We start from the raw sequence: 26,908 nt of genomic DNA, 5'->3' as shown, positions 1-26,908 counted from the left end.
TTAAGGAGATGGGACCTGGATAAACTGACTAAACCAGAGGATGTACAGAGTTTCAGGGAGAGCATAAGGGAACAATTGACAGGAATGGGGGAAAGAAATACAGTAGAAGAAGAATGGGTAGCTATGAGGGATTAGATTAGATTAGATTAGATTTACTTTCATTCCAATTGATCCGTAGTGAGGAGGTCCTCCAGGATGTGGAACATGTCAGAAAAACAACAATACATGACAAATATTTACAACTAAAACAAATAAGCTAATGTACCATTCCACAGGTCCCAAGTGGAATGATCGTCATATTTTAATGAACACTAAGAGTCATTTTACAAATACTAATGCACTGAATTTAAAATAAAAAAGTTTTTTATTTATTTATAAGGTAATAAACATGTAATACAACTACTGAAATACTTATTTACAATGAACACATTACTGCACTGAAATGGTGCAGAAGTTAGATTATACTTACACACAACCACACACACACACACACAGACACACAAATTTTCAGTGAACACATTACTGCACTGAAATTGTGCAGAAGTTATGTTGTACTTATATACAAATCAGTTGGTTTTACTAAGAAATTCATCAATGGAGTAGAAGGAGTTGGCCACCAATAAATCCTTTAGGCTTCTCTTAAACTGAATTTCATTGGTTGTTAAGCTTTTTATGGCTGCTGGCAAGTTATTGAAAATGTGTGTTCCTGAATAATGCACACCTTTTTGTACAAGACTAAGTGACTTTAAATCCTTGTGAAGATTATTCTTATTTCTAGTATTGATTCCATGAATTGAGCTGTTGGTTTGAAAAAGTGATATATTTTTAATGACAAATTTCATTAAGGAATAAATATATTGGGAAGCTGTAGTTAGTATCCCTAGTTCCCTAAACAGGCTTCTGCAGGATGTTCTTGAGTTCACACCACACATAATTCTTACTGCACGTTTTTGTGCCCGGAAAACTTTAGCTTGGCTTGATGAATTACCCCAAAAAATAATCCCATATGACATTATGGAATGAAAGTAAGCATAGTATGCCAGCTTTTTCATTTTTATATCCCCTATGTCTGACAAAATTCGCATTGCAAACAGAGATTTGTTAAGACGCTTCAGCAGTTCTGTGGTGTGCTCCTCCCAGTTGAATTTATTATCAAGCTGTAATCCCAAGAATTTAACACTGTCCACTTCTTCTATCTTCTTGTCATCATATGTTAGACATATACTCTTGGGACACCCCTTACAAGTTCTGAACTGCATGTAGTGTGTTTTTTCAAAGTTTAGTGACAAAGAATTGGCTAGGAACCAGTGATTAATGTCCACAAATATTTTATTGGCTGATCTTTCTAAGACTACACTTGACTTGCTATTTATTGCAATGTTTGTATCATCGGCAAACAAAACAAACTTGGCATCTGGTAATGTTACTGATGAAAGGTCATTGATATACACAAGGAAAAGTAAGGGCCCCAAAATGGAACCTTGTGGGACCCCACATGTAATTAGCTCCCAGTTGGATGATGCCTGATAGCTTGATACATGTCTCTTTCCTAATAACACCCTTTGTTTCCTGCCAGAGATATAAGATTTGAACCATTTTGCAGCATTTCCTGTTACACTATAATATTCTAGTTTACTTAAAAGGATATTGTGATTTACACAGTCAAATGCCTTTGACAGATCACAAAATATACCAGTTGCCTGCAATTTTTTGTCTAATGAATTAAGTACATTTTCACTGTAAGTGTAGATAGCCTTCTCAATATCAGAACCTTTTAGAAATCCAAACTGTGACTTTGACAGTATGTTATTTGAGATAAGATGGTTATAAAGACAACTGTACATTACTTTTTCGAAAATTTTTGAGAATGCTGGCAACAGTGAAATTGGACGGAAATTTGATGCTATATCTTTATCTCCCTTCTTAAACAGTGGCTTAACTTCAGCATATTTCAGCCATTCAGGAAATATTCCACTGATAAACGACTGGTTACACAGATAGCTTAATATGTTACTTAGCTCAGAATCACATTCTTTAATTAACTTTGTTGATATTTCATCATACCCACTAGATGTTTTTGATTTTAAAGATTTTATGATGGACATTATTTCTGTTGGGGTAGTGAGGGTCAAATTCATATTATGGAAGTTACTTGAAATGTCTGGTCTAAGGTAATCCATAGCAGCATCTACCGAACCTGACAACCCCATCTTTTCAGTAACAGTTATAAAATGTTTGTTAAAAAGTTCTGCAACACTATACACATCTGTCACCAATGCATCATTTACTCTTAATGCTATTTGTTCCTCTTCATGTCTGGTTCTACCGGTCTCCTCCTTCACTATATCCCATATTGTCTTTATTTTGTTATCTGATATGACTATCTTTTCCTTGTAATATATTTGCTTTGACATCCGTATTACAGTCTTTAATATTTTGCAGTATTTCTTATAATGTGCTATAGCATCAACATTGGAAATGTTTCGGATTGACAGATACAGTTTTCTTTTGGTTTTACAAGATACCCCTATTCCTCGAGTAATCCATGGCTTCTTTGTAGACTTTGCTCTAATCTTGGTAAGTTTTGGGGGAAAGCAGTGTTCGAATAAGGTAAGCACTTTATTAGCAAAAATGTTATATTTTTCATTCATGCCATGAGCACTGTAAACATCAGTCCAGTGAATGTCTCTGAGGAGTGTCCTAAAATAATCAATTTTTGGCTTACTGATTACCCTCTTGAGCTCAGATTTAACAGATTTTATATCCTGTTCAGTATTAACATTTAACAGAAGGAACTGCATGTCATGGTCTGAGAGGCCATTGACTATTGGTTTTGTAATATAATTTTGTTCATTTGACTTTTCTATAAAGATATTATCAATGGCTGTTTGTGAGCAAGTGGCTATCCTAGTGGGGAACTTTACTGTGGGAATTAAGTTGAATGATAGTGTTAGTAACTCAAATAAGTTCTTATTGGGAGAGTCTTTAAGGAAATCTACATTGAAATCACCAGCAACCACTATTTCTTTGTTTTTGGTTGTTAAATGGGCCAGTACAGCTTCAAGGTGGTTTACAAACAGATTAAAGTTACCTGCAGGTGCTCGATATACACTTAATATTATGAAAGATTTTTTGTGAAAATCTAATTCTGTTGCACATGCTTCCATATGCTGTTCTAGGCAAAATTTATGAATGTCTATGTTCTTAAATTTATGACAGTTCCTGATGAATGTGGCAACTCCTCCTTTCTCCATTTCTGATCTACAAAAGTGAGATGCTAACCTAAACCCTGTAACACTTAGAAGTTCTATACCAGTGGTCACATGATGTTCGGAGAGGCAGATTATGTCAGCTGGGTTTGAAGACTCTAATTCATCTATGCAGATAGTTAATTCATTAATTTTATTTCTCAGTCCTCGAATATTTTGATGCAATAAAGATAGCTGACATTTCACATTGACTGAGTTAAAATTGGGTGGAGTTAAAATATCTGCTGACAGTTGAAAATTCTTAACCAATGGCTGTTTATGTTGATGTAATAAGCTGGAATTATGTTTTTTGATTTCTTTCTCAAACTGAAGGTTTGTCTCAGTTCTAACCTCTCTTAAAATTTGTTTTCTTTCTGTCCTCCCTACCCTAAAAAAGGGTCTTTTCTGAATCCTATAACCACTGGTATTTTACCACTCATGACAGTGCCTCCCCCCTTTAACTTTCCTGCTATTTCCCCAGCCAATTTACCCTTCCCCTTCCTGTTGAGGTGAAGGCCATGCCTAGTATAATCCCACCTACTGATAGAATCAACATGAACCACACCAATGTGTGACCCCGCACCCGACATGAGCAGCCGTTCCAGCTCCAAATTAACTCTCTTGACAGAAGAGTTCAAATGAGGTCGGTCATGGCGCCCAAGAACAGATACAAACTCAACACTGGTATGCTTCGATGCTGATGCAATCTTCGCCAGGTCACACTCTATGCTGTACCCAGGATCTCTGTCAATACTGTTACCTGCCCCACCCACTATAACCACGGTGTCTTCCTTAGTGAAATCTTTGCAAAGTGATCCTAAATCCTCTGTCACCTGCTCCAGACCAGCACTAGGTTTAAAAAAATTGGTGACCTGGTATTCTGATCCTAGTTCATCCTGCAAGAGTTGGCCAACACCTTTTCCATGGGAACTACCTAACAACAACACTTTCTTTCTCTTTACTGATTTCCCTACATTCTTACTTTTCAATTTGCTGCTGAAAGTTTGTTGTGCCCTGACTACACCTGTAACTGCTTGAGGCTCACCAGCTTCTAACTGAAGCAACAGGTCAAATCTATTTTCCACATTCACCATAAAGCTGTCAGACAAAGTTCTAGGCCTGTTCCTCCTGTTGCCTGTTGCCACTTCCCACCTCTCTTTACCCTTCTCCCTCCTTAACCTGTCAAGATCTCCCCTGGCCTTGTCTAACTCAGCCTGAAGGGCAGCAATTTTCCCCTCCTGTTCCAGTATCTTCCTATCTCTACTACAAATCCTACAAAACCACTGATGAGTCTCATTTACTTCCCCTATTCCCACGCCACTACAGTCACCCACATGGAAAAAACTACAGCACCCATCACACCAAAGCCCCGACCTAACTATTCTACGGCAAGTCAAGCACTTTTCACTCATGATAAACGTAATAATTTATTAAGAATAAGTCAGTTAAATTACAGATAAACACGAAAATATGGTTACACAAATTTGGCCTATACGCAACTGTGTGTAAACAAAAACAAAAGTGCAAAGTTTCTGAAACAACAAGTTAAACTTTACGCTACTTTCCGGAAATGCTAGTTAAATAATGAAGAGGTACGCTAAGTTAAATTGCTGGAGAGAGCAAGGAACAACTAAACGAAATTCTATAGATTTGCTGCAGCAGAACGTAAACAGAAAATACGACTGTACGGTCTTTTCGCGTTTTCTGCTATATTACGTAAAGAAAATTGAAACCTTTAATGGTACACTTAAACGGCACACCAATACACTTATTTACCACGTAATCAGTACTAATCTATATGTTTTATAATCTAAAATAACTTATCTTTACGAGAACACCAAACCTCGCGCTAGTCGCCTGGCTGCAGGGCTGCAGAGGATCAAGTAGGTAAAAAGACGAGGGCTAGTAGAAATCCTTGGGTAACAGATGAGATATTGAATTTAAATGATGAAAGGAGAAATATAAAAATGCATTAAATGAAGCTGGGAAAAAGGAATACAAATGTCTCAAAAATGGCTAACTGGGGATGGCTAGAGGACAAATATAAGGATTTAGAGGCATATCTCACTAGGGGTAAGACAGATACTGCCTACCGGAAAATTAAAGAGACCTTTGGAGAAAAGAGAACCACTTGTATGAATATCAAGAGCTCAGATGAAAACCCAGTTCTAAGCAAAGAAGGGAAAGCAGAAAGGTGGAAGGAGTATATAGAGGGTCTATACAAGGGTGATGTTCTTAATGACAATATTATGGAAATGCAAGAGAATGTAGATGAAGATGAAATGGGAGATATGATACTGTGTGAAGAGTTTGACTGAGCACTGAATGACCTAAGTCAAAACTAGGCCCAGGGAGTACCGTATTTACTCGAATCTAAGCCGCACTCGAATCTAAGCCGCACCTGAAAAATGAGACTCGAAATAAATGAAAAAAAAAAATTCCCGAATCTAAGCCGCACCTGAAATTTGAGACTCGAAATTCAAGGGGAGAGGAAAGTTTTAGGCCGCACCTCCAAATCGAAACAAAGTTGTTCCATTGTAATGTGAAACACAATTTAGGTCGAATGAATGACGATACAGCCACAGTAGTTTGGTTAGAGTCGTAAGCTTAGCAGTTAAGCTTTACCAGGTAGCCATTGCTATGCGTCAGGCGCTCCGTCCGTATTTATACAGGTACCCTTCCTTTTTCATGCGCTTCGTCTGGTTTGAATCGATTGCTTTGATCTGATAATTGTCGTTTTCTTTGTTGTAGGTGTTTACGTCACTCTAAGCTGAAAATGCATTACTGTACTGTGTCATGCATTGTTTGTCGCATTCTGATAGTGTGTGTTAACGGCCTGTCGCCGCTCGTGGCATGACTTCCTTTTGTGCACGCTACCGCGCTTACAATTAAGAAGAAGAAGTGAGGAATCATCTCATTAGCGAAACAATGGCAAGAGACTGCTATTTGTTGTTACTTACAGCGCTGCTTTCTTTGATAATGATCAACGAAAATTTTTCTCCGTTTGAAAATCTTTGTGGCCGCTTCTTTAGTACATCAAATTCTGCACAGAAATTAGTCATCTTAGATTTAAAAATCTAGTCAGTTGCCGTGGTTCGTTTCTGACTGTATCACTATTAGGCATAAGAATAACACGAATATAAGCATGACACGATACGTATATTCTTCCGCGTTTGCTGTTGTCTCACTCTAGTTTCGTAGTTTATTACGCAGACAGGATTTAAATCAGGTAGCAGCAAACATGAAAGAATACATGGCAAAATGTTTATATTCGTATTATTTTTATGGTGAAGAGAATACTGCATGTGATTCACATTTCATCAGGTTCCTATTAGCAACCATCTCTTCTCACAGGTAGGAAAAAATTCAGAACGTAGAGTTGGCCATATTGACAAACATCCCAGTCTTGCCAGTCGGATTTTCATAGTACATTGAAATTCCGCTACATTCGAAGATGAACAATACGGAATTTGTATTTACTTTGTTGGATAATGTATGAAAATGCAGTGGTCGAAACTTGGGGCGGAGAAAAAAAGCTCATCTTCCACCTTTTTTTTGTTAAAATTTATTAACTGACGCAGAGGTTTTGGCGCCAGTATTTATCTTTGTGCTTACAAAGCATGCCTGTGTAGCGCTACATATATTCGACGGCAGAAGTTAGTTGTGGCGGCACCTACCAACATTTTTCAGAACTTCTGTTTGCTTTGCACTCGATTCTAAGCCGCAGGCGGTTTTTTGGATTACAAAAACCGGAAAAAAAGTGCGGCTTAGATTCGATTAAATACGGTAGACAACATTCCATTAGAACTACTGACAGCCTTGGGAGAGCCAGTCCTGACAAAGCTCTACCATCTGGTGAGCAAGATGTATGAGACAGGTGAAATACCCTCAGACTTCAAGAAGAATATAATCATTCCAATCCCAAAGAAAGCAGGTGTTGACAGATGTGAAAATTACCGAACTATCAGTTTAGTAAGTCACAGCTGCAAAATACTAATGTGAATTCTTTACAGACGAATGGAAAGACTAGTAGAAGCCGACCTTGGGGAAGATGAGTTTGGATTCCATAGAAATGTTGGAACACATGAGGCAATACCGACCCTACGACTTATCTTAGAAGCTAGATTAAGGAAGGGCAAACCTACGTTTCTAGCATTTGTAGACTTAGAGAAAGCTTTGGCAATGTTGACTGGAATACTCTCTTTCAAATTCTGAAGGTGGCAGGGGTAAAATACAGGGAGCGAAAGGCTATTCACAATTTGTACAGAAACCAGATGGTAGTTACAAGAGTCGAGGGACACGAAAGGGAAGCAGTGGTTGGGAAGGGAGTGAGACAGGGTTGCAGTCTCTCCCCGATGTTATTCAATCTGTATATTGAGCAAGCAGTGAAGGAAGCAAAAGAAAAATTCGGAGTAGGTATTAAAATCCATGGAGAAGAAATAAAAAGTTCGAGGTTCGCCAATGACATTGTAATTCTGTCAGAGACAGCAAAGGACTAGGAAGAGCAGTTGAACGGAATGGATAGTGTCTTGAAAGGAGGATATAAGATGAACATCAACAAGAGCAAAACAAGGATAATGGAATGTAGTCGAATTAAGTCGGGTGATGCTGAGGGAATTAGATTAGGAAATGAGACACTTAAAGTAGTAAAGGAGTTTTGTTATTTGGGGAGCAAAATAACTGATGATGGTCGAAGTAGAGAGGATATAAAATGTAGACTGGCAATGGCAAGGAAAGCGTTTCTGAAGAAGAGAAATTTGCTAACATCGAGTATAGATTTAAGTGTCAGGAAGTCGTTTCTGAAAGTATTTGTATGGAGTGTAGCCATGTATGGAAGTGAAACATGGACGATAAATAGTCTGGACAAGAAGAGAATAGAAGCTTTTGAAATGTGGTGCTACAGAAGAATGCTGAAGATTTGATGGGTGGATCACATAACTAATGGGGAGGTATTGAATAGAATTGGGGAGAAGAGAAATTTTTTGGCACAACTTGACTAGAAGAAGGGATCAGTTCGTAGGAAATGTTCTGAGGGGTCAAGGGATCACCAATTTAGTATTGGAGGGTAGCGTGGAGGGTAAAAATCATAGAGGGGGACCAAGAGATGAATACACTAAGTAGATTCAGAAGGATGTAGGTTGCAGTAGGTGCTGGGAGATGAAGAAGCTTACACAGGATAGAGTAGCAGGGAGAGCTGCATCAAACCAGTCTCTGGACTGAAGACCACAACACAACAACAAACTTTCTAACACACTTGTCCCGTTAAGGACCTAACTATCCACGCTCTGGACTGTGGAATGTCAGTTTTGTTTCTCCCATTGACGGCATCCTACTGAGTGTCTCTGCTTGGAGATCCAAATGGGAGATTATTTTACCTCTGGAATATTTTACCCAGGAGGACATCATCATCATTTAACCATGTAGTAGAGCAGTATACCCTCAGGAGAAATTACGACTGTAGTTTGCCCTTTTCTTCAGCCATTTGCGGCACAGCAAGGCCATTCTGGTTAAGTTACAAAGCCAGATCAGTCAATCATCCAGACCATTGCTAATGCAAATATTGAAAAGGTTGCTGCCCCTCTTTAGGGACCACACATTTGTCTGACAACCATCCTTCCATTGTGGTTGCACCTACAGTATGGCTATCTGTACTGCTGAAGCACACAAGCCACTCCATTGATGGCAAGGTCCATGGTTCATGGGGATCAGTACATATATATTACTTATAAAACAGCATTGAAAATGAAGCAGGGAATCAGAAAAAAGAACAACAATAATTATTGTCAGAGGTTGAAAAAAATAACTAAGCCACTAAGTCACAATGTAAGAATCCTAGCTGAGCTCCGACAGCTTCTCAGCCTTCACCCTTTCCTCTGTATTGCTCTACAAGAAACTTGGTTTCCGGCAATGCGAACCCCCACCCTCTGTGACTATCGGGAATATTATAGGAACCGGGCAGCTTATGAAAGGGTATCTGGTGGCATCTGCATCTATGTCCTTCACTCCCTTCGCAGCGAGTTTGTCCCTCTACAAACACCTTTAGAGGCTGTCGCTGTTCGGGGGTGGACACCTGTTCGGGCGTGGACACCACAGGCTGTTACTGTCTGCAGTCTTTATCTTCCACCAGATGGTGATGTCCCACGGCATATCCTGGTTGCGCTGATAGCCCAATTACCGCCACCTTTCCTGTTACTGGGTGTCTTCAACACCCATAACCCTCTGTGGGGTGGGTCAGTGGCAACAGGTCGAGGCGCCACCGTTGAGAATGTCTTGACACAGCTCGGCCTTTCCATTTTAAATTTTGATGCCTTCACACATATCAGTGGGGCACATGGCACGTACTCCGCCATCGACCTTTTGATTCAATGATGCAATGAACATGTTGACCGCCTGGCCAAACAGGCCACCAGTGAACCAACTCTGGACATTGGCCTCCCGGAGACTGATTTGCAAGCTGTCTTATGCCGCAAAGTTTTCACGCTTTGGGACGCTGAATGGCGTGATCTGACCACACCCAATAAACTCCGTGCTATCAAGGAGACGATGACTGTCTGGCGGTCATCCATGTGAGCCACTCGCAGGGACTCAGTTGTCCTTTGTCGGCTCCGCATTAGCCACACCTGGCTGATGCACAGATCTTTACTGCACCGTGAGGACCTGCCTCTATGTCGCTGTGGGGCGGCTTTGACGGTGGTCCACATTTTGTTGGCCTGTCCCGTTTTCGCTGTGCTCAGGCAGACATTTGCGCTGCCTGATACGCTACCTGCTCTTTTAACTGATGACACTGCCATGGTAGGCTTAGTTTTGCGTTTTATTCGGGCAGGGGGCTTTTATCAGTTAATCTAAGTGTTTGTCTTTTTTTGTGTTGAGTCTGGCCTTTGGCCTACGATTTTAGACTGAGTTCTTAATGTGTTTCTCGATAGTTGGCTTTTCCTTTTTTGTCTCTATGGTCGGCCAACCACTGTCACACTCTGTGTGCTTTTAATTCGTTTTGTCTGGTCTCTGTCTAAGTCTTTCTTTTCCTGTGTCGTCCGCTGTCTTTTTCATTGTTCATTTTTATTCTGTGTGGGTGTTTGAAATTTTGGAACAAGGGACCGATGACCGTGGCAGTCTGGTCCCTTTAATCCCCCAAACCAACCAACCAACCGGCTCTGAAAGCCCATATTGATGATGTTTCATTGAATGGTTCACACACTGACACATGTTGATGGCTCATCATTGAAATCTGAAGCAATTTGTGGAAGGGTTGCACTTCTGTCACATTCAGTGATTCTCTTTGGCTGTCATTGGTCCCTTTCTTGCAGGAACGTTTTCCAGCCACAGTGATCTCAGAGATTTGATGTTTTACCAGATTCCCTGATATTCATGGTACACTCGTGAAATGATCATATGGGAAAATCCCCACTTCGTCGCTCCCTTAGAGATGCTGTCTCTCATTGCTCATGCGCCAACTATATAACACCACGTTCAAACTCACTAAAATCTTGATAACCTGCTATTGTAACAGCAGTAACTAATCTGACAACTACGGCAGACACTTGTCTTACATAGGCATTGCCAACTGCAGTGCCGTATTCTGCCTGTTTACACATCTCTGTATTTGAATATGCATGCCTATACCAGTTTATTTGGTGCTTCATTGTATTATGCCTCTAGTTAGGAAACTAGGTGTGGATCACATATGCCCCACAAAGGTTGGGTCTACACATATTTAATGAATAAGATTTGTAATTTCATATGATGTGAAGGTTACATACAAACACTATGTCATGTGTTATAGGGAGTAGTTACAGAATGTGCCAGAGTAACTTATCTCGTAGCTAGGCAAAGTTTTCATCCCTTCTCCATTGATAAAAAACCATCACAATTCATAAAGAAAAAACAATCATCAGTGATGAATGCTGTGTCTAAAAATGATAGAATAGAATTAGTAGTCAGAAATGGAACTGCTGAAGAATTGCAGTCACAATGTGAACTATTAGACTTGACTCTCTGTAGTACATAAAAATGAACCTGGATAATACTAATATAAGTAATGTTACTGAGATGAACTACTACTTTCTGAATCGTTAAAATAGTGTATATATTAAATGGATCAGATGACCTCTAAGTGGACCAGAGTGTGGGAGTAAACATGAATATTAACATAGAAAAGCTCTAATAACCTAACAGACTAGTTAGATGAGACCTCTAACTTCAAAAATTCAAATAGTCAAAATTGGCCAACAAAACTTGGTGCCTTAACTCCATTGACAGTATTATCAGCAGACTGCCTTACGGATTTTATATCTCCTCAATTACATTTAAAAATCGCCCTTTCTCTCTTTATGTAGTATCTCCAGGTTATCGTGGAGATCTGAAATAGAATGTTGATTACCACATAAGTGAGATGTTGGCATGGATTTTGAACTACTCACATTGAGATGTCATTCAAAGCAAATTTCAAAACATCTACCCATTTGCCCAATGCACTTTTGAGAAGAGCCATTACAGGAAATTGAACAAACCCCTGTGTTCTTATGTAGGTTCCTGATTGACTGTTCCGTGTGTCTACGCTTAGCGCCTAAATTCTGCAGGATTATCCCCCCCTGCCCCACCCCTGAAAAGGGACCATAGTAGGGATTGCCGTAGTAGTTCTTGTTGTCCTATCTAACAGGTGATAAAGTGGTAGAAAACATGGAGTAGTTATTGGAAGAACTTGTCTTGTTCAATACTTCCTTATTAATATTGTGAACAAAATTTGTATTGTAACCATTAGCAAGTGAAATACTTTGTATAACCTGGTACTTCCAGTCAAAGGCCAAGGGGTTTAGGGGGACTTGTTGGAGATGGCAGAGAAGTGAACGAAAGACAGTCTCTTGATATTTCATGGGATGATTAGAAGAACGATAGAGCACAGTGTCAGTGTTTGACAGATTCCATAACTATCAAAAACAAAAGTACTGTTTCTTAATGTGAATAAGAGATCAAGGTAATGGCGTGTGCCATTAACACTGTGTTTGTTTGTAAATTAAATACCAGAATGCTGTGAATTCAGGTGGTACCCTAAGGAAATGCAAAACTCATTGGTCCCTTTATATAGTAAGAGAACATCATAAATGTAACGAAACCACCCAAGGATTTCCACATTGTGAGATGAGTGCTTTTGCACAAAATCATATTCAAACTTCATCAGAAAAATGTTTGCCAGGCAGGAAGACAAAGGAGAACCCTTTGCTAGTCACTGTTTTTGAATGAAAGAAGAGTCTCCAACTTTAAGTCATTATAATTAAAAACAATTCCTAATAACTTCAGCATTTCATTAATTTTGTCAGGTGGACGATTGTTATGAGTATGCAGATTTTCCGCAATAATATTCTGGAGTCGATCTGTAGGTACATTGATATACATATTTTTAATATCTGAAGATGCTGTGTTGGCATCTTTGGGAATGTTCAAATTGTTTAAAATGGAAATTACATTTACATGATTGTGTAGTGAAAAGCTAGATGGGTATACATAACGCCTGTTAAAATATTTGGCTAATAACGTTTCTGACTTTTCTGACATTGACGAACGTATGTGCTGGAAGACCTTCCTTATGTAACTTGATTACCACTCTTAAACTGTGTGCTTGTGGATTCATAGATATGAGAGATCTATTTTGAGAAGATGAAATGAACTGCGTGTTTTTTCAATTGGGCCAAAAACTTTGCTGTTGGATCAGATCTGCAGCAAGAAATGTTGTTTTCTTCAAAGAAATCCTGTACTTTGTCTATATATTCATTGTCCTTCATGGCAGTACTCAGTTTAGCCTTATGTGCCCTTATTATGATTGCTCTATGATCATTTAGTTTTTTAGTAATGGTGCATAGAGCAGTGTTTTCTGAGACTGACTCCGAATACCCATGTGGACCAACCTCTTGCTGTTGAATGTGTACCATTTACCGCATTAATTTTAATGGCCGTTACATTTCTTTGGGCAGTTGAAAGTAGAATGCCATCTGTGGGAGCTAAGGAGTGTGCAACAGAATTGGGATAACAGCTTAGTGGTATTATGTGCTAATTCTTTCTCAGGTAGCCATCTTTTGCAGGTAATGAGTCTAATGTCAGTTAGGTTACAAATGTGGAAAGTCAAATTGAAACATGCTTTGAGGAGTGCTGGGATTGTGAGGTTCCCTACTTTGATAACGTAAGTTTTGTAGTTTCTTTTGATGAACCAGAGAAAGTCTGTACCTTAATCTATTGACGCATCCATTCACATGCTCACACACTGCATCAAAGGTCCTAATGTTAATCATACTAGCTAACTTCCAGTGTGCCATATACAGCACCTTATTAGTTCTGTCTTTTTTCGCATATGACTTGTGGATTTCTGCACATAAACAGAAAGTCATAACGCACTTGGCTGAATGTGCTAACATATGAGCACACTTATTTAGTCTATTCACAATGTAATTTGGAAAAAATATTGTCCTTAAACATGATCTGTTGACTAGTCCTCTGTGGGGCATATGTGATCCACACTTAGTTTCCTAACTTGATGTGTAATATTTTTTCCATATTTGTCTATTCATTCAGTACTTTTATGTCTCATATAACTTCAATTACTTATTATCAAAGTATTAATTTTAAAAAAATTGGTCAGATATACACCAGAAAATGCAGCTTAAAAGTTGTGAAGCCAGTTGTATCGGTCTATAATCGACTTAAATAAATACAACTACAGCAGACAACGGGGCTTTTCATTTAGTTTTATATTTAATAGTTTTAACACTTATATTTAAACACCTGTTTACTGGATGAGCTGTCAATTAATCATGTATAAGTAGCAACAACAGTAAACACAATAACACTAATGCCCTCCGGTGGCTGTGCCATTTGTCAAACAGCTGCAACTCTAATCATTTATGTAGATACTGATGGCCTGTACAAGCACAAAGTTACATTAACTTCTGAACATGTCTTCTGGGTGCTTCACTCTTTTTGTCAGGTAGTGTTTCTTGCCAAAATAGATGTTTTAAGATGTATACATTGTAAGTGTACAACAGGAGATTTTAGGAGAAAAAATAATTGAAAGACTTGTTTATTGAATTTCTTGTCTCCAAGGAGAGTTTAGCATAATTGGCTTTCAGAAAAATATATGTGAGGCAGTATTCATTACCTCAAAAAATTTTTGACTTTTATAATCCAGTATATTGTACTGGATGACAAATCTTCCACAGAAATGAATGTAACATCATGTGTGCCCCAAGGAAGTATAATAGGACTGTAACGTTCTCAATACTCATAAACAGTTTATTGGCAGCACACACTTATCAGTACAATAATATATGTACAAATACCACACAGATTATCTGCTAATGTTACTGTTGTCCACAGGAAACTATGATTGCAAACTGTGAGGGAATGCAGAACTTCTTGGACTGTATTTTTGCTTGGTACAGTGATAGATGGCTCTGTCTAAATGTGGGTAAATGCACCTTAATACGTGTAAACAATAGAAAGAACTTGACACCTTCCAGTTGCATTTTTTATTTTATGCATGTTCCTGTGCTGTCATCATATCATAATTTTTACTTATTATATTTTCTCTCTTCCGGTTTTGTTGAACACCATATAACAATTCAGACAGCAAAGCATGTCAATCAGAGTTCTGTATTTTCTGCTTTGTATCAAAATTTTTCATTGACTGATGATATTAATTACCATTTTGATATTGCATGTTTGACTTTGTGCAGTGTGAGAAGGGAAAGACAATAGGATACATAGAGCAGGGGTGACAACCGCGATAAATTTCTAATACAATGATCAGCCAGAACATTATGACCATGACCTATTATTGATATAAACCCATCCAGGTGATAGCAGCATCACCTGGAGAGGAATGGCTGCTAGTCAGACACAGGCACAGTGCCTGTGGTATCAGTGAGCGTGCTGTCAGTGTATAGAATGAGGAAGACACGCGATCTATCTGAGTTTGACCGAGGGCAGATTGTGATGGCCTGGAGGCTTGACACAGGCATTTCGGAAACTCCATGACTTGTCGGGTGTTCAAGGAGTGCTGTGGTTATTGTCTTCAATATGTGGCGAAACCGAGGTGAAACCATGTCCAGACATCATGGGGTTTGGCGGCAAACTGTGGTGGAACTAACATCAGAATTTACTGCTGGTCAGAGTACAAATGTGTCTGAACACACAGTGCACCGAACACTCCTAATGATGGACCTCGACAGCCGATGACCTATGCTTGTACCACCATGACATTGGCAGCTACGACTGAAATGGGCATGTGACCACTGGCAGTGGATTTTGGCACAGTGGCAGAGCATTGCGTGGTCTGGTGAATCCCAGTACCTTCTTCATCATGCCAATGCGAGGGAGCAAATCAGTCATCTTCAAGGGAACAGCTCCTTGACACCTAATGTGACGGGATGGAGACAAGCTGGCAGTGGCTCCAATATGCTCTGGGGAACATTCACATGGTCATCCATGGGTCCAGTGGAGCTTGTGCAAGGCACCCGGGAGTATCATACTCCCTGGCAAGATAATACACGATGCCAGGAGCGTGACGAGTTGGTTCGAGGAACACATTAGAGCGTGCTGCCCCCAACTCGCCAGATGTGATCCTTATTGAACGCATCTGGGATGTGATCGAACATGGTGCCAGAGCTCATCACCTCCCCTCCCCAGAATTTATGGGAATTAGGTGACTTGTGAGTGCAGATTTAGTGCCAACTCCCTCCAGTGACCTACCAAGGCCTCATTGCTTCCATGCCACAATGCGTTGCAGCTGTTATCCATACCAAAGGTGCACATACCATCTATTAAGAAAGTAGCCATAATGTTCTGGTTTATCAGTGTATATCTGTCATCAATAGCACTCATTAAACCACTGCTGAAAAGCATAGAACTCCTATATACGATTCAAAAATACTAAACCAAATTCTTTTCTCTTAAAATTGTCTTCAGTTGCCTGAATATTCACAACCTTTTGTTCATATGGCCCATCAACTCCTCTTCAGGCTACAGTATATAACAAAAATTAAAATATGTTCTTCGAACAAAATCAATTTCCCTCTATTTCATAGAATTCTATATATTAAAATCTATATCAACTAGTTTTCATAGGTTTCAAGATACAAGAAAATTTATTAATGTAAGATGTATATATTAAAATGAACAAGCTTATCTGATAAACTGGACTCTATTTATCCAATTCCATTAACATAAAGTTATGACATGAACATTGCTCTGAGGGACAGTGGTCTTCGCCACACCACAGCTTGTGACCAGGTATTTGTCAGTGCAGCCTGTCTTCAGAGGCATCACACATTCTCCATGTGGTCAGCCATTACATTCAAAAGAGAAAAATACTATTTCTGTAGTCAGATAATCAAACACACATTTTAACATTGGAAAATCCAGGATGGAAATAATGACAGTATTATGAAAAGGACAGAGATGCTGAGTCACAGATAAGATGACTACAAAAAAACTGTCAAATAAGTAAGCTTTCAGCCAAAATACCTTCATTGGAACCTCTACCACACACACACACACACACACACACAACCACAGCCTCTGGGTGCTGAGGCCAGACTGTGAGCAGCAGCACATGGTGTTAGAAGCAATCTGGGTGGAGAGAAGGAGGCTGGGGCGGGGAGGGATAGCAGGGTAGGGGTGGGGAATGGTAAAGTGCTGCTTGTGGAGCCATACAGGGATGGAGAGAAGTAAAGATTGTGTGTGCTGGTGGAATAGAGGGTTGTCTAGTGCTGGAATGAGAACATGGAAGGGGATAGGTGGGTAAAAGGATAATGTTTAATGAAGGAGGAGGCCAGGAGAGTTGCGGGAATGTAGGAAATATTGCAAGGCGAGTTCCCACCTCTGCATTTTAGAAAATCTGGTCTTGGTAAGAAGGATCCAGATGGCACAGGCTGTGAAGCAGTCATTGAAATTAAGAACATCATGGTATCTAGGTGAGCAGCATGCTAAGCAACTGGATGGTCCCAGCTGTTTCTTTGCGACAGTTTGTCAGTGGCCATTCATGCTGACAGACAGCTTGTTGGTTGTCATACCCACATAGAATGCAGCACAGTAGTTGCAGCTTAGGTTGTAGGGTTACATGACTGGTTTTGCAGGTAGCCATACCTTTGATGGGATAGGTTATGTTTGTGATCAGGCTAGAGTGGATGGTAGTGGGAGTATGTGTGTGACAGATCTTGCATAGAGGTCTATTATAGAGAGATTAGCCATGAGGCAAGGGAGCTCATGAGCAGGGTTGTGTAGGGATGGACGAAGATACTGCGTAGGTTTGGTGGGCAGTGGAATACTACTATGGGAGGGGTGCCAGAGATAGAGAGTAGGACATTCCTGACTTCAGTGCACAATGGAGGTAGTTGAAACCATGGCAGAGAATGTGATTCAGTTGCTCCAGTCCTTGGGGGGGGGGGGGAGTACTGAGTCACGACGAGGGGAATGCTCCTCTTTAGCCAGAAGGTGGAACTTTGGGAGGTGGTGAGTGACTAGAGAGATAAGGCACCGGAGATCTGTTTTGGGGGGAGGGGGTAATTATGATCTGTGAAGGCCTCAGTGAGATCCTTGGTACGTTTCAAGAGGGATGCTTGTCATTAGCAGGTGGCTAGGCTGTATGGAAGGGACTTCTTGGTATGGAATGGGTGGTAGCTGTTGAAGTAGACTTATTCCTGGTGGTTACCAATAATTTCACTTTGACAGCTGCCACACATTCCATACCAAGAAGTCCCTTCCATACAGCCAACTGTGGCCGTCACATCCATAGTGACGAGCAGTCCCCTCTCAAACTATACCAGGGGTCTCACTGACGCCTTCACATACTGTAATTACCTCCCTACCATGTACAAAAAACACATCTCCACTGCCTTATCTCTACTGTCACCACCATCTCCCAAAATCCCACTGCCTGGCCACAGAGAAGCATTCCCCTCGTGACTGAGTACCGCCCAAGACCGGAGCAGCTGAATCACATTCTCTCCCAGGGCATCAACTACTTCACATCATGTCCTGAAATCAAGAATGTCCTACCCACTACCCTTCTCACCCCTCCCACAGTGGTATTCCACTGTCCACTGAACCTACACAACATCCTCGTCCACCCTTATACAACCCCCGCTCCCAACCCCTTGCCTCATGGCTCATATACCTGCAATAGACATAGATGCAAGATCTGTCCCATACATCCTCCCACCACTACCTACTCCAGTCTGGTCACAAGCATCACCTGTTCCATCAAAGGCATGGATACCTGTGAAACCAGTCATGTGACCTACAAGCTAAGCTGCCAGCCACTGTACTGCATTCTGTGTTGGTAAGACAACCAACAAGTTGCCTGTCCACCTGAATGGCTACCGACAAACTGTTACTTTGGAACAGCTGGACCACCCAGTTGCTGAACACAGTACCCCAATATGACATTCATCATTTCAGTGATTTCTTCACAGTTTATTGCCTTCCTGCTAACACTTAGATTTTCTGAATTGCACAGATGGGAAATGGGAAATCTCCCTGTAGTATACCCTATGTTTCCATAACTCTCCTTCCCTCAATTTTCATTAGTCATTATTCTTTACCCACCTATCCCTTTCCCTGACCCCATTCCCCCCCTCCCCCACCCTCCCCCTACTCCTGCCCTCTGTCTAACCTCCCAACTGCCAACTGCAGGTAGGTGCCCTCCTTCTCTCCACCTTGTCTTTGTATCTCTCACAAGCAGCCCCCCACCAAGATTGCTTCTCCCATCATGTGCTGTTGCTCATAACCTAGCTTCAGCAGCCAGAGACTGTGGTCGGTCTGTGTGTGTGTGTGTGGGGGGGGGGGGGGGGGGGGGGTCTGATTCCAGTGAAGGTCTCTTGGCCAAAAGCTTACTTGTTTGGCATTCTTTTTGTTGTGCCTATGAGCGACTCAGTATCTCCACTATAAAGTGAGTAGTAATCTATCCTCCTCATAATATTGGCATGCTTTAACATGTAATATGACTTGTAAAACTGCTTGTATATTTATTTGGTTGCTGACAATTTCGTTACAATACATTGCGTAGATTTTTGTGTCTGTGGCCAAGCAGTGCAACAGACTACCAACAAAAAGTACAGGTGCCACAACAACTGTTTATTACAGTTATAAGAGATAGAACTCAATTATAAAGTCTGTGAATTGATGTCCATACAATTTGAGTACACATAGAAGTGTCACTCATAGATATTTCCTGGGCTGCACCTACATGATGAAATCCACAGCAGAAAGATCCGAGGATGATCCAACCTGGCACATAAAGTATGCCCTCAAGTATGAAAGGCTTCAGGGATGTCGGGGGTGGGTGGGTATCAGAGGTGTAACTCGAAGACAATAGCTGTTCATGGGCCAACAATGCTTCTGGAACATCAGGTATTGGCGGGTGTCAGAGGTGATGGCTCAGTGACAGTAGTTACAGGCTGGTTTACGATGCTTCAGGGATGTCAGGTGTAAGCAGTTATCAGAACTGATGTCTCAATGATTGTGGTCACCCATGGAATGACATTCAGTGAGGCCTGGCACCTGGGATCAGCAGACAGTGGTTGTGCATAGTGCCGGTAACAGGTGCTTTATGGTGGGCAGCAATTCCAATCAGAGGGTTGCTGGTGGATCCAAGATGAGAGCTACTGGCCACAGCAAGGTCCAGCGGTGGCCTGAATACTCTCCAGCAGAGGGATACCAGCAGTGCTGGATGGACTCATGATGTGGCATGAGAAAGGGATCTCTGACTACAGTGCTCTCTATCACAATATGAACACTGCCTGCCAACGAGATTGGAACCGCCAGACATTGTGGAAGCTATTGGAAGGTACAGTGTAAACAACCTAAGCCATATGAGGTTAGGTTTGTAAACAGCTTGGTCAATTATGTCTATGTGATCCTCCTGGAGAGGTGGCAGTCCATAATACTTTCCTGGTTTGCAGAGCAGTATAGTCCTAGGCCTATACTATATCCCTCTCCCTTAAAATACATGGTGCAGCCAGCTCAAAGGTGAAGCAGCTGCTGCCACGAGAAGGCACCCCAGGAATGGAGAGCTGGAAATGGCATTGGCAGGCAATGCCGACCAATAACCATGACACTTCCTCAACTGTGGCTGGCTATAAGAAAACAGTGCTGACATGATGGTGAGGCATGTGATGCGTAATGCAGCTGTCAAAAGGCCACCTTGACTGGGGACGTGAAAAATCATAGATGGATAGACAGACAGGATCAGCATAGTAAAAGACCAACCGGGTACCGGGATGGGGGGCTGTCATCGGTCATCGCCCATTGCCTGAGGTGGTGAAATTTCCAGGATAGTCAAAACCAAACCACAGCAACAGAAGTAGCAACCCACAGCAAGCCCAGCTGAAGCATGTATGCACAGCAAGCCCAAGAGACACAGGAAACTAGGTGTAGGATGAAGCAGGGACACCTATGATGGCAGTGGGGTCAGTAGCAGTCAAACCAGAGGCAATGGCACCAAGGCCACCCATGCTAGGGATGGTGGTGATAAGGCTGCCAATGGAAGGGCCGGCATTGCCAGTGATAGGACTGTCTGTAACAGGGCCAGCATCGTCTAGGATAACAACAAGAGAGCTGTGGTGCAGGAGGTGGTGGCAGCGGGTGCAGAGTCATCTACAGCCATGGCTGGTTTTGGGAGGGGGGGGGGGCAGGAGATGTGAAGGTGTCTGCACAGTGACTTGGGCTAACATCAGCCCAGTGCAGAGGCTGCTGCGAAAAGGCCGGCAACGAGCGGTGTCAGAGGCAGCGGAGGAGAAGGAATCTCCACAGTTGCCCGAGCTGACTCTGGTGCATCAACAGGTGTTGGAGCTCATGTCAATGGATTCAGGACTGACAAAAGGTGCTGTCATCCTACAATATACTGCTGTGCTTACATCAACATGTGAAAGAAACATGAATTTATCAGAATTGTTTATTGGAAAACTTACATTTGCAAAGTCATCAATAAAGTAGTAAAGCAGTTCACCAAAAATTGCTGTAATTTAGTTTTGAGTAATTTACTCAAGACAGTCAGGTGGGCATGAATTTTTGTTTTCTAAGAACAAGGTAGTTCTCTGTAGTTATTAATTGGTTGTAGGAGATACAATCATTTCATCTCAAATAATGGAAACTACTTGTTTGAAGGTAACCATTATCTCATCAAGAGCTACTCACAACCCGCCTTTTTAGAGACACTTGGAAAATGTTCATCAAAGGTCTTTACAGTACCCCAATTACCCTTAATTTCATTGTGATTTAAAATTAAGGACAGTATTGAAGGGCTTGCTGACTGTCTGTCCCACGTATTTCACTACACATAATTTTGGTTATATTACACAACTGACTAATTTTGTCCTGTAAACCCGTACGTATGGGCATTCACTTTGTCTAGAATTTTGCAGTAGTTCCTGTAGCTCACTTTATCTGCATTGATAATTAAGAAATCCACGTGCTCAGCTAAATTGTCCTAGCCAAAGACATGCCTTGATGTTACAGTCTAGACTGCATTCATAAAAAAAGTTGAAGTTCCTTTTTAAAAAAAAAAAAACAAAAACAAAAAAACAGCTCTATGACACAGAGTACTGTTCCAGCATTTGGAGTCCTTACAAAGTAAGCATGGGAGAAATGCAGACATATTCTGCTAGGACTGTTGCAGGTTACTTCATCCCACACAAAAGTGTAATGGGGGTGCTTAAGGAGCTACAGGGAAATCTTTGGAAGAAACATGACATTGTCATCACAAAAATCTGTTGACTGAATTTGGAGAACCCATGTCCGAGATAGACCGTGCAGCAATTCTTCTTCCTTCCAGGTGTAGTTCATAGTGGGATCATGAGCATCAAATAAGAGAGAGCAGGGGACATAGGATAGTCTGCAGACAATCAATTTTTTCCTCATTTCATTAACAAATGAAACAGTACAAGGATGGACACACTGGTATCAATTATATTTCCATCGAGCCCTATGGAATAGGTTTTAAAGTATTTATTTAGGTTGATAATTGTATACACGGTTTGTCATAGGGTGTAACGCAATGTTTATTTAATCGTGCAAATAGTTAATTTCGACTGACCATCTTTGTCGACCACATTTGTAACATCTGAATTTCTTGTCCTTTTCAAATCACTTTTAATTAAAAGTAAAAAGTCTCCGTATTCTGTCATTTTATGAAAGAATCCACACTGCAGTGACATCTTTTAAGATCATACTCTGAAATACGGATGTTACAAATATACTTGACAATGGCACTTCGTCTAAATTAGCTAACTGCGCGATTAAATAAACATCACATTACAGTTTACTATGGATCATGTGTATGTTTATTAAGCATCTGGAAGATGTGGATCCCCACAAATACAAAATTTTATTTATTTAGGTGTTGTAGACATAAAAATGTGTGAGTCTTGAAGATAGTGGAAACACAAAGTAACCTCTAACAAGAGGACAATGATTTATATTTGCAGATTCAGCCTTTCTGTTCAGTTTTGAATAAATTTTTGAACATGTTTGCCAATGCTCCTTTGTAATATCACTTAGAGTCATATGGATATTTGGTTCATATCTATGCATGTCACTTTCCAAAATTTGTATCCAGAATGTGTTTGGAAAGACAAGAATGTCCATGCCCCCCTCCCCACCTCCCCCCCCCCCCTCCACCTACATGCACACGCGCGCGCGCGCACACCCACACACACACACACACACACACACACACACACACACACACACACACACAAAGTAGTAATTAAAACTAAAACTGAGTGTGATACAGCTGAACCTCTAAAGATTTTTTTTTATGTTTTATTCATTTCAGAAAAATATATGCAGTTGAACGTGATCTGAAAAGATATGATGTACTGAAGAATACAGTAAAATTATCTGGTGCCACATGTGTCGAAACCCTGCTTGGTGATTCACTGAGCATAAGCAGCAGTGACGTTCCTGGTGTAGAGTATATTCTTGTTGACCCATCATGTTCTGGTTCAGGTAAGATGATTGATTAAGTGTCATCTTTGTTTCAAAAGGGGACTTCATTTTCGAAGACTAAAATCCAAAGATGACAGAATGGCTGACTGGTGTCTACCTTCAAAATGTGAAATTTCAGTATTACTAATAGACACATTTTATTGTTTAAATGTCGTCACACATAATGAGATTGAAAGGTCTCACACGGAACCAGATTTCATTGTGTATAGCGAAACTTAGACAAACTGGTATGAGTTGACCTGTCCAATTGGATATTGAATAGGTCAAAATATGCTGTGCCGAGCCACTGAAGGTAGGCTCTGTTAAACTCTTGATTTTAATACTAGATTCTCCATGTCTCTCATATTGACTCCAGTTTCATCTTCTGTCACATAATCAGACAGTTCCTCCCACTCGTAGAAGCCTTCAATGTACACTTTTTCCCATCCCATTTAATGACTGAATTCCAATTTCACTCTCAATGTAGGCACTTTTTGATTTTAATTCAGGGTTTATATACCCTGGGAAATCCAGGAAAAATGTGAAGAGTTTTTCATGTTGGGAACGCATGGGAGTATTTTAGAATTCCAGGAACTTTTCAGTGTTTTAATTTTCAGTTAATTTTTTCTAATTTTGACTGGTAAGAACTAATATTCTTACAGAGAATTTTACTTTAACTCTTTACTGCAGAATAATACTGTACCAATAAAACATAAACAAGACAACACCAAAATAAAACTTCCGTTGGATAGAAAAAGCGCCATTTATAACATCAAAACACAGTGCACACACAAGTGCCTGTCAACAGCAAAATGTATAAAATGCATTAGAATGAAGACTATGCAGTACTTTGTAATAAAACTGCTTTCGATGAGCGTAACATCACAACTGTTTAAATTTCTAGCAGGTCGCAGGAAAATATGTTGAATAGTTGTTTGTAAAGCATTACTTTCAAAAGTAAATTTCTTTCTATGCAAGGTGAATTATGGCATGTGTCAGTATGTGCAATGAATTTCTTAAATCACAGAGCACTTTATGCTCATTCAAAACTTAACGTTTTGACGACCAGCCACTCAGAACAATTTCAGAGCCAGAAGACCAGCCATTATGTCATTATTTAAAATTTTACTGATACATTTGTGTTTGATATTTCTTAAAGGATAACACACACTAAAAAAGACCACACTTCAAGCTTAGTTTCTCATATTTATTTTATTTCTGTCATAGATTACAGACTGTGCAATAACAATTGCAGATAGTGTAATTAGCCTTCAAAAAAATTGTGAGGTGAGTTCTTGAGCAATTTCAAACATAACCAGCTTTTCTGTGGAAAAGTCCTTTATGGAACATGTATTCATCCAAGTAACCAATGAAATGTGCGGCGCACAGCACTGCTAGCAACCCACCTAGCAACACCCTCAGGGAAATAAAATGTTTGATGACCAATATTATATGCAAAAGCTAAGATTTTTCTTGTAACTATACCGTACATATATTAATTTAAACCATTAAATTTTCCTAATTGTGTGTTCACACTACTGGCTGGTTGCACACTTTTACTTGGGTCTGGAACAGAGGATGCTGGGAGCGGAAGCTTGTGATTGGCTCATAGCACATTGGCTGCTGAGACAAGCCTCACCTGCTTTTCCCAAAGCAGCCAGCTTATAGGATATACAAGAAATGAACATGTAATGGATTAACCTGTCGCAGGAGTGACACAGAAGTATATGACACGTCGTAGAAGGGCCAGGTACAACCTCTTCACTTATTTTTGTAAATAATATTAACAATCACTACACACAGCAGTGCACTTGGCTGAAGACTAGAGTCATAGTGGCTACTTATTGTTAAGGAGCACAATATTTTTATATAGCTGAGGTTGGAAATGAGTGAAAGTATTTCAGAGTGGTACAAAGACAGCCAACTTCCACTGATCACAAAGAGGGCCAACTGAAAGTGTACGACCTAGAGATCGTATGTCCTATGCTCTGAATATATGCTGTCATTGGCTGGTGAGATCACGTGACATGAGCTATAATCGGCTGGCGAAAGTGCATCATGCAGCATGACCTCAATTTCAGTACTTCAGAAGCTACCGTGCTGTACTTGGTGGAATTTGTATATATATAATTTTGTAATATGAAAATATGCAATGTACATGTTGCCGTGCATCAAAAGACCTTTTCAAAACTCTTTGTGTTTGCTGGATTTCATTTCCAAAAGTGCAGGGAAGTTCTGTGCTGTTGTGAAAAACATTTACCTTTCAAAGAATTGATAAGTTAATTACAGCTCTGAGAGAAAATATATTGTCACGTAACATAGAAAAAGCATATTTTCACTCAGGAAAAAGAGAATTTGTAAATGAGAAATATCCATAACTTTATTCCTTGTCCAGTTATTCACCCTGTAATTTCACCAAAACTTGTTTTGACTTTCCTATATGCTGAACAAGCTTTTCTTAGGACCATTTTATTTTCGATTTATTTGAAATTTTCCTGTAGCTGTTTTGCTTTGACTTCCCCTTCTCTTCCTATTTGTTTCATTCCTAAGTGACGTACATTGCTGTTTTCCTGTCCTAAATGTTTTGAATTTTGTGAGTTTATGTCACTGTTTTTCAACTAGTTTGTCTTTATTGCATAACTCCTTTCAGTCTGAAATCAGCATTGTCAGATTACATAAAGAATGACATGTTTAACTGAGCAGAATACTGCTTTGGAAGTTACAGGAAAGATTGTGAGCAGAAACAACTTGTTTAAACTTCATAGGTGGAAGTTGCTCCTGTAATGCATTTTTCATTCCTGTAATCCTGCTGGCCTCAATCTCTCTTAGACCCCATACCCACACTCACCTGTACCCCTACCCCCACCACCACCACCACCACCACCACCCTTCAACCTGCCTCAGGATCTAACTTGATTCGTGCTGGACCTACATCTTCTTCCCCACAGTCTCCAATTTCTCTGCTCTACCATCCCCTTCAAGTCCACTCCTCCACATCGTCATGTGCTATACCAACTCACTGGTACTGGTACTTGTGTTGCATTCCTGTCCTGTGCACCTGCTACTTCCCCCTCTTGTGCATCCACTGCCTCCCTCTTAGCAGTCAGCCACCCTTCCCCAACACTCCCTCCCACCCCTTACTTTGTTTGTCCCCTGACCCACTCCACCCATCAGTTTTTCACCCCAGTCAACCTTCAGAACTGCAGATGGCGTAATGTAGTCATACAGGTGTGTGTTGGGGGAGGGGGATGGCACACTGTGTACTCTTTCTCGAAGTAGAATTATTGAAAGTTAGCATAATTTTCAGTCTAGTTCATGTGCCTTGCAACAACTCAATGCCTCTGATGGTTTTATCTTGTATTTATGGATACATAAGCTAATTTCAACACATAGACAGAAATATGCACTACCAAATTTATTAGTACTCTTTCTTGCATGAGTTGTGGGTTTATTTCTCGTATGTAGCCATTCCGTTATTTACTTAAACCTTTATTGCTTGTGAACAAATGAGTGAAACGTCACTTAAATTGCATTTAAGTAATGTATCTATATATAAAGGAGCCAGTACATTCAAAGACCATTATGAACTCTGCACATCTGTTTGTTGACCAGTTAACACTCCAGTGTAGTACCTAAATGCTCTCTGTATGATGGCACACTCACTCATTTGTTTTTACCGTAATGCAGGC

The 26,908-nt window shown here is 40.4% G+C and overlaps 1 protein-coding gene across 1 annotated transcript in view; it reads left to right on the top strand.

The window, feature by feature from the left end:
• Positions 1–26,908, top strand: part of LOC126175453 (28S rRNA (cytosine-C(5))-methyltransferase) — an 87,218-nt gene that overhangs the window by 45,176 nt on the left and 15,134 nt on the right. Inside the window, exon 5 of the mRNA XM_049922256.1 lies at positions 23,068–23,240. Within this exon, the coding sequence (XP_049778213.1) occupies positions 23,068–23,240 (173 nt within the window). The remainder of the gene's footprint in view (positions 1–23,067; positions 23,241–26,908) is intronic.

This window comes from Schistocerca cancellata, chromosome 3 (genome assembly GCF_023864275.1).
Source record: "Schistocerca cancellata isolate TAMUIC-IGC-003103 chromosome 3, iqSchCanc2.1, whole genome shotgun sequence".
In the NCBI taxonomy this organism is placed as follows: domain Eukaryota; kingdom Metazoa; phylum Arthropoda; class Insecta; order Orthoptera; family Acrididae; genus Schistocerca; species Schistocerca cancellata.
The sequence above is the reverse complement of the archived record's forward strand: the minus strand, read 5'-3'. Positions and strand labels throughout refer to the sequence as shown.